Genomic DNA, 17,277 nt, shown 5'->3' with positions numbered 1-17,277 from the left:
ATTTATCAAGGAATAAATCTGGCTCATTAACATACTAGTAAATTATTATAAAATTAATCAATATTTTAGGTCATGACCCTTGGATTTAAGAAAGTCTTCAAGAAAATGTCAAATACGATTCAAGAGAAAATGTGATTTGAATCTGGAGACAACTGTGTATGTAAGTATTGGAAAATTAGATTTTTCTCATGGTAAAATGTAATAAAAACTAAAACAACAGCTCATCAATTATTGGATTGCATAAACTGTGGTTTATAGTTTTTCATATATTATTTTGGTATTTTTAAATATTTGAGATTAATAAAATGTTGCCTGATTTTTTGGTTATTTTTTTTAAGATAACCTAATAATAAAAACTAAGGATAGCTGATAGAGGAGTACAGAATATTTGGAAATTGCTACAATTAACAAGAAAAGCTGCCTCAGGTGAGTCTTGGTGGGTGACTAATGGCATAGGTTATATGTACTAATTAACATTGTACACACACAGCATGTGATACAAATAATAAAACATGACCACATGGAAAAGGTTTTTAAATTTCTTATTTTGATTTTAGCCTTGTAATAAAATTCATGATAAGTTTCTTAACAGAATTAAATCTAAGCTGATAGTTGAATGTCAAATGTCTACTAAGGAAATTTTGTCAATTTTGAAAATAGTTTTACATATTTGGTTAAAAGAATAGTGTAGTCCATGGCTATACCATGACAATTCATGTTTCATAAAAAAAATAGTATGTTGCTCCTGGATCTTGTGAAGAGTAAACATTGGGAACCATACCCCAGCAATGTCTCTCATGAGAAGTAAGCTAGTGGGTGGTATTTGAAAGGTCATTTTTCATTAGCTCATAATTGTCCCTACCATTACAAATACTTTCCTTTGATATTGTTCATATATTGTAATCTTATTTCAATAATGAGGATGACTTAGGAAAACTTTTATTTTCTGATTTAAAAAGAATTAGTTTTCTATAATGAAGAATAATTTCTACTAATTGTAAGGATATTTTAATGACATATGGATGTTGATTCTCAAAAACAAATTTCATCCTTAGATGAATAAAGTCAGTAAATTATAAATTAGACCAATGCTTATAGAAAATAAAGGTAAACGTTAAAATAAAATGTGCTATCAAAATTTATGTTATGGTGTTCACTTGAAATTCTTAGTTTGATACTTCACTAATTTTATTCCAATTTGGTCAAAACAAAGAAAGCAAGATCTTTTTAATCACTCAAAAATATATATGTAAGAAGCTTTCCTGATTGCAATTTTAGTTAAATTAAGATAAAATGTATTTAATTAAGCTTCTTAGTACTTTAAATCATATTCTTAAACATTTGTAATACACAAAACTATTAATCAAATCAAAGTAAAATTATTGTACAGCTATAAAGTAAATCTTCTTTTTGAGAACCCTCTATATTTATTTAATAAATATTGATGAATTTTGTTTCTTTCATTGTCTATTGTAGTTTGATTTATATTACATAGCATATTGCATCTGGACTCTGATAATGGAGAAAAAGTGTGTCCTGTATTTTCTGTTTTTCTTGCCTTGTTTTATGGTAAGTACAAGTTCCTCTGATTGATCTATTTTACTTCCTACATATTTATAATTAACATAGTTCAATAGTGAAATTAAAGTTATTATTTGATGCATAAATTAATTACATTTCCACCCAATCAGTAGAGCAATTATTTATTCCCTTTCTATGTATTCTTCTAGCCTTAATGACAGATATAGAATGATTCAGCCCTGGGGCATAGAGGAAGAGTTTGAAAGATCAATGTTACAAATGTGTAAAATACCAGAGAAAGTTTTATTAGAGTTATGGGAAAAAAAATGGAATGGCTGTATGCAGTATGGTTGTGCATAGCAGATGAATTATTTTTAGTCAGATTTGTGGATTCTGAGTTAGAACTTTTAAAAAGCATATTCCAGCTCATTGATTTCTCTTCATTCTACCAATTGATTGAAATTATGATTGAAATAATTCAGAACCATGCATTGTATTTTAGTTTCCTCTTCCATTCACTCAAATTAGCAATCATCTGTGCTGTTTGAGGCAGGTTGTGTTTGTGTGCATGTGTGCGTGTGTGCATACTCTTGTGTACCTTTCAATACACGTGCTGAGGATGCTAGGAGAGGTGGTGGTATACAAAAGATGACAAAAAATCAATTGCTCTCCTAAAAGACCTGTAGACTTCATACATTTATTTTTTTTTCATTTATAGAAATGTTTTATTTACATTTTTCTCTTCTTCAATTTAAAACAATGACTCAGCTCTTTTCTCTTTGTATGTATGAAAAATCAAGATATATAATCTCATCTAACTATGTGCCAACAAAGAATTTCCTGTAGTGTTTCCAAGCAAACCTTACAAAGACTTAAAGTAACTCAAGAAAAATATGGAAAATCTCAATGAGGAAAAAAGTAAAATTACATTCTCAGCATTTACATTTCAAAACACTCTCAAGTCTAGAAGCTTTCTAAATTCTGCACTTCTCAGATGTTATCTTACTAGAATTCAAGAGAAAGGACGCCTGTTTCCTCAGCTCACACCTTCCATTGAGCTTGCCAGTGAGTTACACAGGCCAACACTGGTGATCTGCAGGCAATTCTGTAACAGAGTACTGATCCGGTTATTGTAATTTAGGGAATTGTGACCTTTTCTTTATAATAGTGTGTAAGCCTGATTTTTATTTCAAGAAGGAATAAAAATGATATCGATCTATGCAATTTCTACAGACTTCTTGAGAAGAATGAGTTCTGTGGCTTTAAAAAATATTGTCTCCAGCTGGGAGTATAGCTCAATGGTAGAGCTGTAGTCTACCAATATATTAGACCAGTCTAGTATAATGTCTATTATTTGTGAGGCTCTGGATTTGATCCACAGCATTGCAAAAATAAAATTATGTGGAACTTCCAAGTGTATTGGCTTGCTGTTCTGAATTTCCGTTTGTTGCTTCTATAGCAAAACTGTGCATATTATAGCAGTTTTATTAACAACAATTAAAGTAAGACAACTCAACGAATTTTAAAAAGAGTGAAAGAGTGAATGAGAAACAGTGGCCAAGTAATGGTGAAACTTGAATGATGCCACCCAGTGAGAGAATATTATTATTTCCACTTTGCTAGGTTTTACTATTTTTAGTGTCTCTTTAAATAAAGTTCTACTAAATTGGAAAAATATCTATATGTCTATATAATATATATATATATATATATATATATATATATTTCAAGTCTTTTACTGATGTATATTCAGTTAAAAACTCTATTTACCAATATTATAAATTAACTTTCCATTAGTTTGATTGTGAAAAATATAACAACTAGCAACAAATATTGAATATTTTCCATGTGCTAGGTACATCCTTCTATTAAATTGATGCTCTTTATCCTCTCTTACAATAAGAAGCTGAAGTTTGGGAGATAGGGGGAAATATATCTTGCCGGCATTCACAGAACATGTAAAATTGGAGGGATTTTGAATATAGCTCTGTGTATATTTCAGAACACATGTTTAGGCTGTCTTGCAGTCAGCTACCACAGGCTCTACATAGCCAACTCTACCTCCCAGCTCTGCCATTGGTGCCATCTTGATTGTTTGAAACTGAACATGGTGGAAATATAAATTCCAAGGAAAGTGACTAACACTAAAATTGGGGGTTTCCTCCCAGAGAGGCTGTTTATCATTCAGAACATCACTGTACTTGCTCTTTTATATACTACAAAAAATATTTTCACAATTTTGACATTGTTGTTGTTTTAATTCCTTAGATTCTAGTCACAGCAGAAGTTGAAGAAGAACTCTCTGATGACTTAATTCATTTGGGGGTTACTAGAAATAAAATCATGACAGCTCAGTATGAATGTTATCAAAAAATTATGCAGGACCCCATTCAACAAGCAGAAGGTAACCATGACTATTTAATTTTAAATGCATTTGATGAATTTTTTAAAAAAATTTCCCTGTTTGTCATTCTGGGCTCTTTGTATCTATTATTGAAATGAGTTTGTTGCTTGTTTTCTGGTATATGTGCACTTTTAACTATTTATTTATGAAAATACTTTTGTAATACATTCTTTAAAAAATTTTTTTTTAGTTGCAGATAGACACAATACCTTTATTTTATTTATTTATGTGGCAGTGAGGATTGAACCCATTGCCTCATGCATGCGAGGCAAGTGCTCTTCCACTGAACTACAACCCAGCCCTGCAATACATTTTTTTAGAAAAATCTAATAAAAATATGTGAGTGATCTTTTTAGAACCACTTTTTATGGTTTAAATATGTTTAAAATATCAAATATGTATTAATATTAATACAATGACACAAGTCTCAAGTCAATGACAATTCACCTTTAGTTCATGTAATTTGTGTCTTTTTTTGCAACCTGATTGATAATAACTTGCATAATAAAATGATGAGTACAGAAGTGTTTTTTTTTTTAATAATACTCATGCTTTGCATAGTACATTTGCTAGCAAATTTAATGAAGTCTAAGTGCTCTTGTTTCCTTTAGGATATTTTTTATTGTTTTGGTAACTCACAGAGGGACTAATAAGCACCAGGCATTTGTCTAGATCTGAAGCTATAAAGATAAGTAACAGAAATATAGTTGCCATAATTAGACAACAAAAACAGGCCCTATATTTTTTTCTGACAGCCATAAGGGTTATTTCCAAAAATATAAAATGTGAAACTCACAGTGGAACAAAGCAAAATATAGTCTATTTAGATGATCCAATTTTTTAAAAACTATCAGGGGAAACAAAGATCCCAACATTCTAATGTTCTAATAGATTGTATTTACATATGAATGAAATATTAAAAGTAAAATATTAATATTTATAATTGTCAAATTAATTTGCTTATAAAAGAAAAAAGGCATTTTTTCATGTTGAGCAACTTTTAGATTCAATTTAACTGAACAACATAATTTATTAATCTTTGCAGAAGTATTGGGATGTTATAGCTACACCAATATTCTTTTTATATTTGTCACTAAAAAGTATGTTTTAAAATATGCCAATGACAAATTATCTGATTATGACAGATAATGAATTCAAGTTCACTGCCTAATACATCTTCTTAGTGCTTTCATGAATTAAAAATTCATGAAAAATAGAAAGTCTTGGAATAAAGAAGTGTCTTTCTTCTAACTTTGTATTTTCAAAATCCATTTGGCCACAGAAACTTTCTCATTGAAAAACTTACTCATATCTTACTCAGATGCCATCAAACACCACAAAATTCTAGACCTTTCATGCTTCCTGTATTGAAGCTATAAAGATATTGAAAGTATTGAAGTTAATTAGATAGATTCCTACAGCAGTGACATTGGCACATTTGAGATGATTTCTAAAATTATACATAAAAATTTTTATATTCTATAAAATATATTCACTTAGTATTATATGGTTGCAAACTATTTAAAAATAACAGAAGAGAGAACTCTGATTATCCAAATGGCTTTTCTTACAAATTGCTATCATTTAGACATTCAGGATATCAGAATTTTTATACTCTCTTGGGGGCTAGATTAATTCCAAGATCTCTTTGCAAACATCTTATGTTTCTGTGCAAACATGTTAATGTTAAAATTAATGCAGCATTCAGGGGACCACCTCTATCTGACAATTTAAAAAAAATCTCTTGTTTTGGATTACATAGTGTTATAACATTGGAAAATTGACCAGTCGATTTTTCTGTGTCTTTAAAAATATCTATTTATTTTTAATGTAAGAGATTCTTCCTCTTCACAATGGAGAGAAATGTGACATCAATAAGCATTCGGCTCCATTTGAAAAGACAAGGAAGGAAAAGCTAGATTTGGAAGAAGGGCCTAAATAAATACTTTTCAGAGTTAAAATGGTGAAGCAGAAATATTGAATAGATTCATTTGTTTGCTTCAAGAAATACTTTCCCCAAGAATACAATTTTCTGATTTCACAGTTTTTAAAAATTTCTGGTACAAAGACATACACACAAACACACTTATTTCTAAAGCTCCTTTAGAAATTAGTTTTTCCCTATAATTACTTGTTGAAAAAGTCAAATAATTGCTATGAAATTCATGTATGTTCATTTTTTCTGTACATAAGCTTTTTTCCACATCAGTGAGAAACCATGCTTGAGACTTCATGTCTTTGGGTATAACTAGGAACTAGTTATCTCCAATTGTATTTCCCCTTTTAGGCATTTACTGCAACAGAACCTGGGATGGCTGGCTATGCTGGAATGATGTTGCAGCAGGAACTGAGTCAATGCAACACTGCCCTGATTACTTTCAGGACTTTGATCCTTCAGGTAAAAGCAGAAACTTATATACAAATCTCCTTGATACCTATCTAATAAACCCTAGGTTAATTAAATTGTTGCTTTCTTTTTTTTACTATTCCACTTTAAAGAAAAAGTTACAAAGATTTGTGACCAAGATGGAAACTGGTTCAGACATCCAGCAAGCAACCGAACCTGGACAAATTATACCCAGTGTAATGTTAATACACACGAGAAAGTGAAGGTATGTGCTGGTCATGAACTGAAATTCACACTGGCAGTCTAAACAATTGTCTAATAGAACATTGGAGAAACTTTAGTCAGTGTTCCATTGCATTATAAAGCCATTTCATAATAAAATTTGAGAAGAACAGTGAAAAAAATACCTGTGGAGTGAATTATTGATTCTGCCATTACCCTGAGGAAGTGGTACTGTTAGGTAAGAGTGTATTTACAAGTCAATGTCTCAGTATTGAGGTTTCAAGTTTTCCAAAGAAAACATACCTTAAAAGTGTAAAAAAATGTGGGGGTTGGGTTCTCATTTGGGGAGAAATTCTAGAATTACCTCAAAAATTGTAAGTAAACAGGATAAGCTCAGCATGGTTCAAGCAATCCTGTGTCCCTCAGTGAGACCTTCCTTTTCTGACTGGCTGGTAGTCCACCCTCGATTAGGCTCTCACTTTGAACACTATGTATTAAAATCAAAGTTAATTCCAGTTTGTCATAATAAAAAACTTTATAGAAAGTGCCTAAATATATTTATACTGGCATGTTTGTATAAAAACAACTTGTCACTCTGAATAAACAGTAAATCCTGATATCTCTTTTCTTTTTCTGCCCTTTGCCTGCTGAATGACCTTGGGAAAGCCATTTAATGTCTCTGTGCCTCAGTCCCCAAAAGTACAAAGTTAGATGACAATAGATTTCCCTTAATGGCTTTCACAAGACTTTACTTAGTGCAAGGAAAACACTTAGAAGAGTAGAATATAGTAAGCACTCGACAGCTGCCACCTATCATTATATTTAGGTCATGTACTCCCTGCTTATTCCAAAAGTGTTTGAAGAGAATCATAAGAATAAAATATAGATGGTAGGTTAAAGTAAATGGAAAACAGAAAAAGAAGAAAAAATAAAAAGTAAACACCATGAAATTTTTTTTAAAAGTGTTTGTATAGATCAAAATATCTCATAAGCTGCCATATTAAAAATTGCCTCTCAACCTCAAATTTATCAAAGAAAAAAAAAGAGATCCAGTGGGGAAAGCTTTTCTGGCATTTAAGTCTGAATAAATCAAATCGCCTAGTAGCATTTGATTTTAAATATAAAATGCTAGTTTCATGTTCTACGTGACCTAAATCAATAGAAGTATTACTTTATAGATTTAAATATGGTTTCTAGCTTCGTAAATAAAGATGCATATCATTTACAAATTTTGATAAGTTACTTGATAAATTTATATAGATATTCCTTATTCTAGATGTATGTATCTATTGGCTTGCAAGCAATCATTGTCAGACTATTAGATCACCTGCTTTCAAGAACAAAATCTATTCAATTGAATTTGAGCTTCTACACTTGTAGGAATATATATGCTTATATATATATTGATATCCATCTAATTTTTTTATTCACATCAATCATAGACTGCACTGAACTTGTTTTACCTGACCATAATTGGACATGGATTATCTATTGCATCACTTCTTATCTCACTTGGCATATTCTTTTATTTCAAGTAAGTACATTAAAAATTATTTTATAATTTATCAATTGTCTTAGGTGAATGCAAGTCTTGCATGTTTATGTCATATGGTGACAATATGTAAAATATAGATGTCATGTTTAAAAAACTGAATGTTTAAGATCAGTTAAAATAATTGGATTTATTTTGACTTTGTAAAATATAAAGAGGGGAGATTGATGAAATATCTTAACCCTAATTTTACAAAGTAGATTAGTTACATAAGAATCAAGTGAAGTAATGTGAAGGGAGTCACAAGCAACTGGATTTTGCCCTAAAAATTGTCAAGTGTTATAGGTCTTTAGTTGCTCGGCTTCTCAGATAGTTTTATTATCAGTATACATGTGTAGAACAGCAACCAGAATTTTGTGTGAATACTGGTACTACTGTTTATATATATTATTGAAAATATAATTTAGCTAGTATATTATTATTATTATTATTATTATTATTATTATTATTATTATTATTATTATTATTATTATTATTATTATTATTATTTTGTGGTACCAGGGATTGAACCCAGGGCCTCACACATGCTGGGTAAACACTCTGTCACTGAGATACTTCCCCAGCCCTTGAAAATATAATTTAAACATAGTATGCTTTACTTATTTTTTTTTTTTAGTTTGGGGGAATCATCATTAAAATAGTTAGATTATACTTTCAAATTTACTGGTATTTCTTTTGAGGGGGAAAGGTGCAATGGCACCAATTTCTTAAATCAACAATTGGTTTTAAAGTTCATAGTAAGGCAACTTCTATACCTTTATGTGCATGTATTATATTATACCTTTACTACATTCTTCATAATTTTGATCACCACTAGTGATTACAGAATGAGTGTGATGAACAGTCAGGAGCTGTATTTCACTGTGTCTTCATTGCCATTGTCATCATTATAGCCTTCTTCCTTGTCTTCTTTCTCTCTCTTCTCCCTTTATCATCACAAACATCAATGATGATATTGGAGCATTAGCATCTACAAGTGTATCTGGAGTAGCAGTACATCAAAATAAGACAAATTTAGACATTATCAGAGAGTAGGATTTATTTACGTATATGTAACTGCAGTCTTTAAACCATTTGTCTATCAACTATTTGAACTATATTGAATAAAAAAACCAACAATTAATGATTATGCCTCTTGGGCTCAACATTAGAATATGTAGAGATTGCATCAGAATCACCAGTTTTATAAATTTATACCTTCTTAAGTATCTTTGACATCAGCCATATAAGAATACTTTCAATAGCAGTATCTAGGCACCATTTAAAACTAAAAAAGAATCCTACTTTCAATAAAACCAATTAAACATTTATATTCTTTTTAAAATATGACATTTAATTGAGCAATTGTATCAAATTATATCAAAGTTGAAAAGTGTTTTTATACTAAAATTTGGAAAACATTTCTTAGAGATTTAACATTTACTATACTGTATTTTACAAATTACTGAAAGATTTTTGATCAAAACAACTGCCAATTCTCAGACACTGACTTCATAATTAGTATGTCACATTATTTGCATATGAAGAGCTTATTAAAATTTTATGCCTATACACTTGAATGCATGGTTAGCTTATAAAATGTTTTCTTAAATTAATGCTTGGTTTGGAGTAGAAAATCTTTTTATAATTGTCTAAAATATTTAAAAAATCTCTTCTAAAGAATGGAAACAAAGTTTCTCAAACTGATAACTTTGAAACAAAATTTTCAGATCTACAGTAATAAGTTAATAAAAAACACTGCAATGGACATTTTCAGCCATAACTTTTCCCATATTTTGCAATATTATTTTAGGCTACATTCCAGAGTTTTGGAATTTCTTGGTCAAAGGGTATATATCTTTTTATGGCTCTTGAAATACATCATCTTAAAAGTATCTCAAAATCAACATGTTCAAAAGAAATTTGTAATATCTACCTCCTCCAAATCCAAGTTGGCTTTCTTCCAGAGTGACCTATCTTCAGCCATGACACTTCGAGAAATGCAGTTGCATTTATAGGAAATTTAGGAATAATTTGTATTGCCTTTCCCTCCTTTTTTCTCCCTAAAATCCTCTTCCTAGACCTTTTGAAATACTCCCAATTTAACCAGCGTACTGAAATTCATCTGTACTGCAATTACCACCAGTCTTATCCTAGGTAGCCTTAGTAAATCTACTTCCTTCATTTAATTCCCAAGCAATGGATCCAGAACATTTTCAACCATTTAGATTGAATTAGATCTCATGTTGTCATTTTTGCTTTAAAAGTTTTAAGAATCTATTACAATTCTTATAAAATCAAAATCACTAGCATACCCTGATTTATCTTTGTGCCTGCTCCCTAGTGTTGTTAAATGATGCTAAACTTTAAATGAGGCTAAATCATGCCAAGCTTTAGCATCATTTCCTCAGTTAAATCTTCTTAAGTTCCTTTATTATTTCCAAAATTGCAATTAATTACAGAAGACATGGGGTGAGATTCTAATACCATTTGGGAGATCAACATCTCTTCAAATTAAAAGTGATTATAACTAAGATTTTTCAGATTAAATGATCTCTTTTTATTTTGCATGTAATAAGCCAAAATACCCAAGTAAATTAAATTTCTAAAAAATAAATCAAACTTATTTATGACCACAAAATACCATGCAGCTGACCCTATGGTTGAATACACATTAGAGAATTTTGTAGTCTTTGAATTTAGACACTTCTAATTCTTCATGCACAGAGCCATCTACTGAAACAAGGAAAGTTACTAGGTTGAATGGGAAGAACTTCACATAGTTAGCTCCAGAAGATTTTTGTCTCTTTATATATCCCAGGGTTTAGCATAGTACCTTCCACTTAGTAGGCACACTCAGATTTGTGGAATGAAGATGTGAACTGGCTTTGGAGACGATTTTGAGGACTGACTTTCTCATGCCTTCTCTGTGACCTTCAATAAAACCTTTGAGTTTGTCTGGCCTTTGTCATCTGCAACAACAAGAGTAAGACTAAGACTCTAAAATTCTAATCAGTAGAAGTGACTTGAGTGAAACAAGCTGGGAGACTGCAGCTAAACTGAAGGATCAGAGCCACCTTACTAAGTGCTCAAAATAAATGGCTCATTAAGCTCGACAGGGTATGTTGGTCTGCTTTTTGTCACAGTGATAAATACCTACGAGAAACAACTTAGAGGAGGAAAGATTTATTTTGGCTCATGGCTTCATAGGTTTCTGTCTATGATTGGTTGGCTCCAAGGGAGAAACATCATGGTAGAAGGGTGTGGTGAATGAAAACTACTCAGCTCATGGCAGAAAGGAGAGAGAGAGAGAGAGAGAGAGAGAGAGAGAGAGAGAGACCCCACAAGAAATACCCTTCCAGGGTATATCCCCAGTGACCTACTTCCTCCAATTAGGCCCATCTCCTAAAGTGTCCACAACTTCCCATAATGCCATCAAATTATTAATTCGTCGGTAGATTAATCCACTGATGAAGTTAGGGCCGTCATGGTCCAATCACTTTCCCAAAGCCCCACCTCTGCATTATTGCAGCATTGGGACCAAAATACAGGAGACTTGGGAGGTCATTCCAGATCCCAAAAATAACCCAGGGGAAATAGTAATCACTAGCTTTATTCCAGTTTACCTGGAAACAGTTCCTAGATGAGCTGATGTTTCACATAAAGGCATTGTGCATAAAAACAAGAATCTATCACCATACTCCTTTTGCTCCTTAATCCAGCTCCTCATGCTGCAGTCATCCTTGGTTAGTCTTTGGTAGAAGAAATTTTTTTTCTCCCTTTGGTAACTGAGGGTCACTGATCCACCCTAATAAAAAACAAGAACTATACAAAATGTTGACTTAGGGTACTGTTTGTTATTTTGTGTTTAGAAAGGGAAGAGAAAAATCTTCTACTCATCCATGCTTTAAATTAGAAACAGAGAACATGAAGCGCTATTCACCAGATATACTTGTTTTATATTAGAGCCAATTAAAGGAAAGAGTCAGAACAGGAGATAAAAAGAAAGAGAACAGAAAGGGAGGGAAAGAGAGAGAGAGAGATAACTTTGGGGTTTGCCAAGCCCTGAGAGGCAATGACTCTTACTCATAATAATCCTTGGAAAAACAAAGCAGAACCCTTTAGATAAAATAAATAAATAAACTTTACTGGAATTAGTTACAAATTATGTTTTAATTACTGTTTAAAATCTGAAAGCATAGCAAGCCTTGCTCTTACTTTCAACCCAGACAAAAGTCTCTATCTTCTTTCACATGAAAGGGAGCATATAATATTTGATTTGTATTTTTAAAAACAAAAGTAAAGTGCAAAGTATTTCATTTTAGAAGCACCATATTTAGAAAGAAATTGTTATAATAATTATGAAAAAATAAGTAAATATTGAAGAAAACTTTTTGTGAACCAAATTGACAATAATTAGTCAGAAATTAATCAGACAAGTTTAATCAAACTTATTTATTTATTTATGTATGGGAAAAAAGAGGAAAAGAGGTTCTTTTTCTTTTCGTTTCTTTGTTTTGTGTGGGGGGTGTGTGTGAAAGAACATCTTTGCTCACATTTCATTCTTTTTAAAAATTTAATTAATTAATTTTTTTTTGTGACACTAAAGGTTTGGACCCAGGACCTTGGTACATTCTAAACAAGTACTTTACCACTACACGCATCTTTGCAGACATTTCAGACACTGATTCTAAGCAATGTTAAAGGCACGTTGCATATTTGCACCTATAGAATTAATGATATCTTTTCTAGGTAGTTGCCAAAGGTGTCAAATAAAATTCAGCCAAAAAAAATTTGTATCCAGCTTGTAGACCAGAGCATTCTCACCTTAATTGTTAAAATAACCCTTAAGGACTTGTATTTATGCTTTTCAAGACAATTGATACAAACCCTCACCTCTTTTCTTAGATTATATCTGAATATATTTCATCAATATTGTGAACTGTCATCACAGTTCTACTTTCATGTATATCTTTAATTAAAGCAAGTATAGTTCTTTCTCAGAGCTATAATTTTTCTCCTGACAACTATGCATGATTCAACCTTTAAGTTCATTTTGAGCACAGCTAACTAGTTAAGGGAATCCTACATTGACTCTCTCTGTACAAATCACTTTGATGTGTCTGTTTGGGTAAATCAGAACCTGGAGATCTGCACTGTCAGAAGTTTAACAGGGCTGCATTCAAAAATAGTCATCTTGTGTTCCCTGAATAGTATACTTCTCAAAGCCTATTCACCATTATCCTTATTTTGTTAACTCCATGGTGTGATTTTTCATTTAGAAGTTCATTATGCACTAAGATCCTGATGAACATCCTATTCTGTTGTGTGCATACTTTCCAGGTTTCCATCAGCTTAACATGGCTGTTGCTTACTTAAATATAATTTTTCTTATAATATTTTTTTAAAACATACTTATTCTATCTCCAAATTAGTTATTTGCAATTAATTACTGAAAAAATCATCTTCTTCATATTGAATGTAATGAGAACTGAAAATATTCCTATTAGGTAATGTGAGTGTTGGTTGGAAAACTTTTAAATTGAAATTATATAATAAAATAATTTTATTTCCACATTGGAGTATGAGATTTGAAATGACAGAGGAGGGCAATAAGTAATGGGTTTGCTTTAACAAAGCCCATTCTGTTATAAGGTAATAGGTATTACTGGCCAATAGAGGAAACTCTCAAATATGGAAATATAAAATAGAAACTGAATGAGAGAAGTTTAACTTACTTTAAACAGTAAATGTATGATTTAAAGATATAAGTGTATATTAAATGTCACATATGTCCATTTGTATTAATATTTTCATAATATGCAACTTATTTATGGTACATTTCATCTATTTTTCTTAATCAAATTAAAACACAAGTACTTCTGGGCTCTGTGGGACATGTCTATAATGCCAGCAACTGAGGAGACTGAGGCAAGAGCATCTCAAGTTCCAGGTTAGCCTCAAAAATTTAGCAAGGCCCTAAGCAAGTCACTGAGTCCTGTCTTAAAATATAAAGGGCTTGGGATATAGTTCAGTAATAGAGTGCCCCTGGGTTTCATCTCCAATACCAAAACAAATGAACAAATAATCAAATAAAAACCATAACAGTGTGCCTAAGTTTTAACAGGAACATAATGACAATAAATCATTTTAACAAAGCTGTTAGTCTGTTTCTTGACACAAAAACTGTACACTTTTTCTTCAACACTTTATAATTTTAAGGAGAGACTAGAAAAGAGCACCATTTTCTCCCAAAAATTATATTTAACAATCTGTTTTTTTCAGTTTTGCATACATAGTTAATTTTCTCAGATCATGTCCACAGATATGACCACATGTGAGAAAAGAAGTCAAAGTAAGTCCCCAAGACTGTAGTATTCTATTAGTATTTAGGATCTACAAAAACTAGGAATGACTGGATATTGTGCTGCTAACATATGCAGATGGGAAGTGAAGATGTCAAAAACTGAGAAGGTCTTAAATCAAAGAGACAGATATATAAGAAAAAATAAAGAATACAAAACAGTGTTCCAGTGGAAGGCAGGAAAGAAAATGTAACCCAAGATAGTATGAACTTCAGAATAAAGAAGCCATTCTGTAAACTAGGTTATTTAAATTTAATTTTCTTTAACTATAGAAGTAAGGATGGGGGGAACAATGTCCTACAACACTTTGTTCTGACCCCTCGAAAAGTTTAAGCTCAGGACTTTGACTCAGGGTGTTTCCTTTGCCTATAATAATTTTCTCTCCTATCTTCTCTCATTTTAGCTCTATCTTGAGTATGCCCCCGGCCACCAGGCCCCAGTCTTTGTCTCTCTGATGATCCTGTTTAATTTCTAAAAAGCACATACCAACATTGAGAATCATGCTATTAAATTCATATGTCTATTTGTTTTTCACAGTAGTAAGAATAATATGATGTCAGGTCTTGAATTGTATAATTCCTGACAGTTTCCCCAGAATCTAGTAACAGTTCCCAGTAGATTAGTGTTCAACAGTAAACAGCCAACTAAATAATTAAGTAGATAAAAGTCTATGGCTTCCTTTAAAATGTCAATATTCAAATTCAACAGATCACCTAACAACAGTAGGATCTTGAGCAACTTACCTGAATTTCATTAAAGGATAATGATATTTTACAGGGTTATGAGATAAGATAAAGACTTTAAACTCTTTATTCTGTGCCTGCATTGTAATAAGGGCTCAAGAAATGTTGGCCCCTATTATTCTAAATTTTGCTTCTAACAGGGTGACCATTTGATTGTTTTTAGGGTACAATGATAATGAGGGTTCAGAAAGACAGACTGTTTCTTGTTTTCTCAGTTTCCTGTCTATTGGGAAACCAGAAACAGCACTGGTAACAAGGCAGTTCATAAATGGAAGGATGGCAGTTGGCCACAGAAAATGAACAGGGCCTTTCCCCATGCAGCCCTGCACTCTCATTTACATTGAATAAGAAACTTTACAAAGCAAGGACAGGGAACAAGGGGGCTTTATGGAGGAAGTGCTACCATTTCTCCTCCAGGGGGATTGTCTTGTAGTATCTTGGTAGAAACACTCATGCTCTTTCTAATCTGTCCATGGATCACAAGAAACCTCCAAAAGACAGCAATTAGAAAAAGTTCATATGTATTCCTTGTCAAACAGTCAAATGACTCTATCAGCTGCAGCTTCCATTCAGTAGACAAAGCATAGAAATACTGATTTTACTCTTCTGGTAAATTTCTTGCATTCTGCCTGTTCTTTCCAGTAGTGTTCAGACTGATATGAACTTTCCTTTCAAATATATGATTTGTGTCTTCTTGGAAAAAGACCTGCACGTTTATTTATTAAATAAGATCAATTAGAATGAGAAAGCAGCACTTTGTAAATTGGGATATATTTGTATTGCTTGTATTCACTGCTTTGATGATATATTTTGCTCATAATTAGTGTTGACAAAAGCAGTTTTGAAATTTTTAGATCAACTCAAAAACAAAATGGAAAACCAATGCAGATTTTGTCCTTAATAGTAGCAAAAATTTTGAAGATGAAATAGCATAATGTTTAGGGTCATTATAATAGCAAATGTAGTAATTTGGAGACAATTATGGAAGGGAAGAAATTCTTTACAGAAAGTAACTTAGGTTGCTAAATCCATTTTATTATATGGAAATTATCTTCCTAATACTAAAGTCTTGTGTTTTGTAACAACAACAACAAAAAATTACAGTGTCTTTATTGTTTTGTTGAGTTACTTAAAACATATGTTTTAGTATAGAGGCAATTTTATATTACTTGATGCTATTTTTTTTACTATATGTGACAAAAAATGATTTCAGTACTTGATTAAGATCAGTCATGTGATAATGATGTCAGAACATAATAGCTAAATTAACATGGAGTGCTCTCCATAGGTTGAATGTTATGCTGATCATATGGTGTGATTTATATCACTTAACCTTCAAGCTATTTCTATGAAGTTTCCTTCATTATAGATAAGGAAACTGAGGGTTAGAGATCTTAGATGACGCAAATTCATCCTGTAAGTAGATGGCAGGGTTTGGATTCACTCTCAGGTCAGGCTTCAAAACCCACTCTGAATCACAAGTCCTGACTTGATGCTACCTGTTTCTAATCATTCCAAAAGATAATTCAAAAGGCATGGTTACATTATATAATGTAATAGTGCTGTTGATACACTTGCACCAATTGCCTTTAAATCTGCTGGCTGAAATTGCATATTGAAATGTGTTCTAAAATAATTGCATGCAGAGAATGTGAAATGGAAATAATCCAGACCATGAACCATATTTTCTATTTTACGGTTATGCTAGAATAGAAAAGAGTATTGTAAAAATTGAAGAAAGCAGAAAGAGTTTTGTAAAACAGTCTCTTAGTGTATACATAATTGCCTTAAATATTTTGTGTAAAAATAAGGACATATAAATTTTAAAATAGGTAAAACTTGTTACAAGATAACACTGAAAAATACCCCTGGATTTCAGAGTCTCATTTAAACATATCATGTGTTTACCAATATATATTTTTGCTTTTCATTTATAAGTTGATTTTTTATACCAACTCACTTACATACACTAATGAATATGTTTGTAGGGAAATGATATGCATCCCTAGAAAAATCTAAGCCATTTTACAACTGTACACTGATGGAAACCATATGTTAGATAGCATCTGTTTATATTTGTTGAAGTTTTACCACGCCTAGAGGCAGAAATGAGAGAAGCTAAAGCAATAGGTTAATGTTTTGGA

At 31.6% G+C, this 17,277-nt stretch overlaps 1 protein-coding gene across 2 annotated transcripts in view; it reads left to right on the top strand.

The window, feature by feature from the left end:
- The window catches only part of Calcrl (calcitonin receptor like receptor), a 100,685-nt gene that overhangs the window by 60,562 nt on the left and 22,846 nt on the right, over nt 1–17,277 (top strand). For both annotated transcript variants that reach the window (XM_046447449.2, XM_046447448.2), the window contains 7 exons: nt 70–160; nt 339–426; nt 1,477–1,569; nt 3,790–3,925; nt 6,213–6,323; nt 6,425–6,537; nt 7,937–8,028. In XM_046447449.2, the coding sequence (XP_046303405.1) occupies nt 1,519–1,569; nt 3,790–3,925; nt 6,213–6,323; nt 6,425–6,537; nt 7,937–8,028 (503 nt within the window). In that variant the 5' untranslated portion in view covers nt 70–160; nt 339–426; nt 1,477–1,518. The remainder of the gene's footprint in view (nt 1–69; nt 161–338; nt 427–1,476; nt 1,570–3,789; nt 3,926–6,212; nt 6,324–6,424; nt 6,538–7,936; nt 8,029–17,277) is intronic.

This window comes from Marmota monax, unplaced genomic scaffold (genome assembly GCF_021218885.2).
Source record: "Marmota monax isolate L192 unplaced genomic scaffold, Marmota_monax_Labrador192_F-V1.1 WCK01_AAM20220418_F8-fsc00007, whole genome shotgun sequence".
NCBI classification, from domain to species: Eukaryota; Metazoa; Chordata; class Mammalia; order Rodentia; family Sciuridae; genus Marmota; species Marmota monax.
The sequence above is the reverse complement of the archived record's forward strand: the minus strand, read 5'-3'. Positions and strand labels throughout refer to the sequence as shown.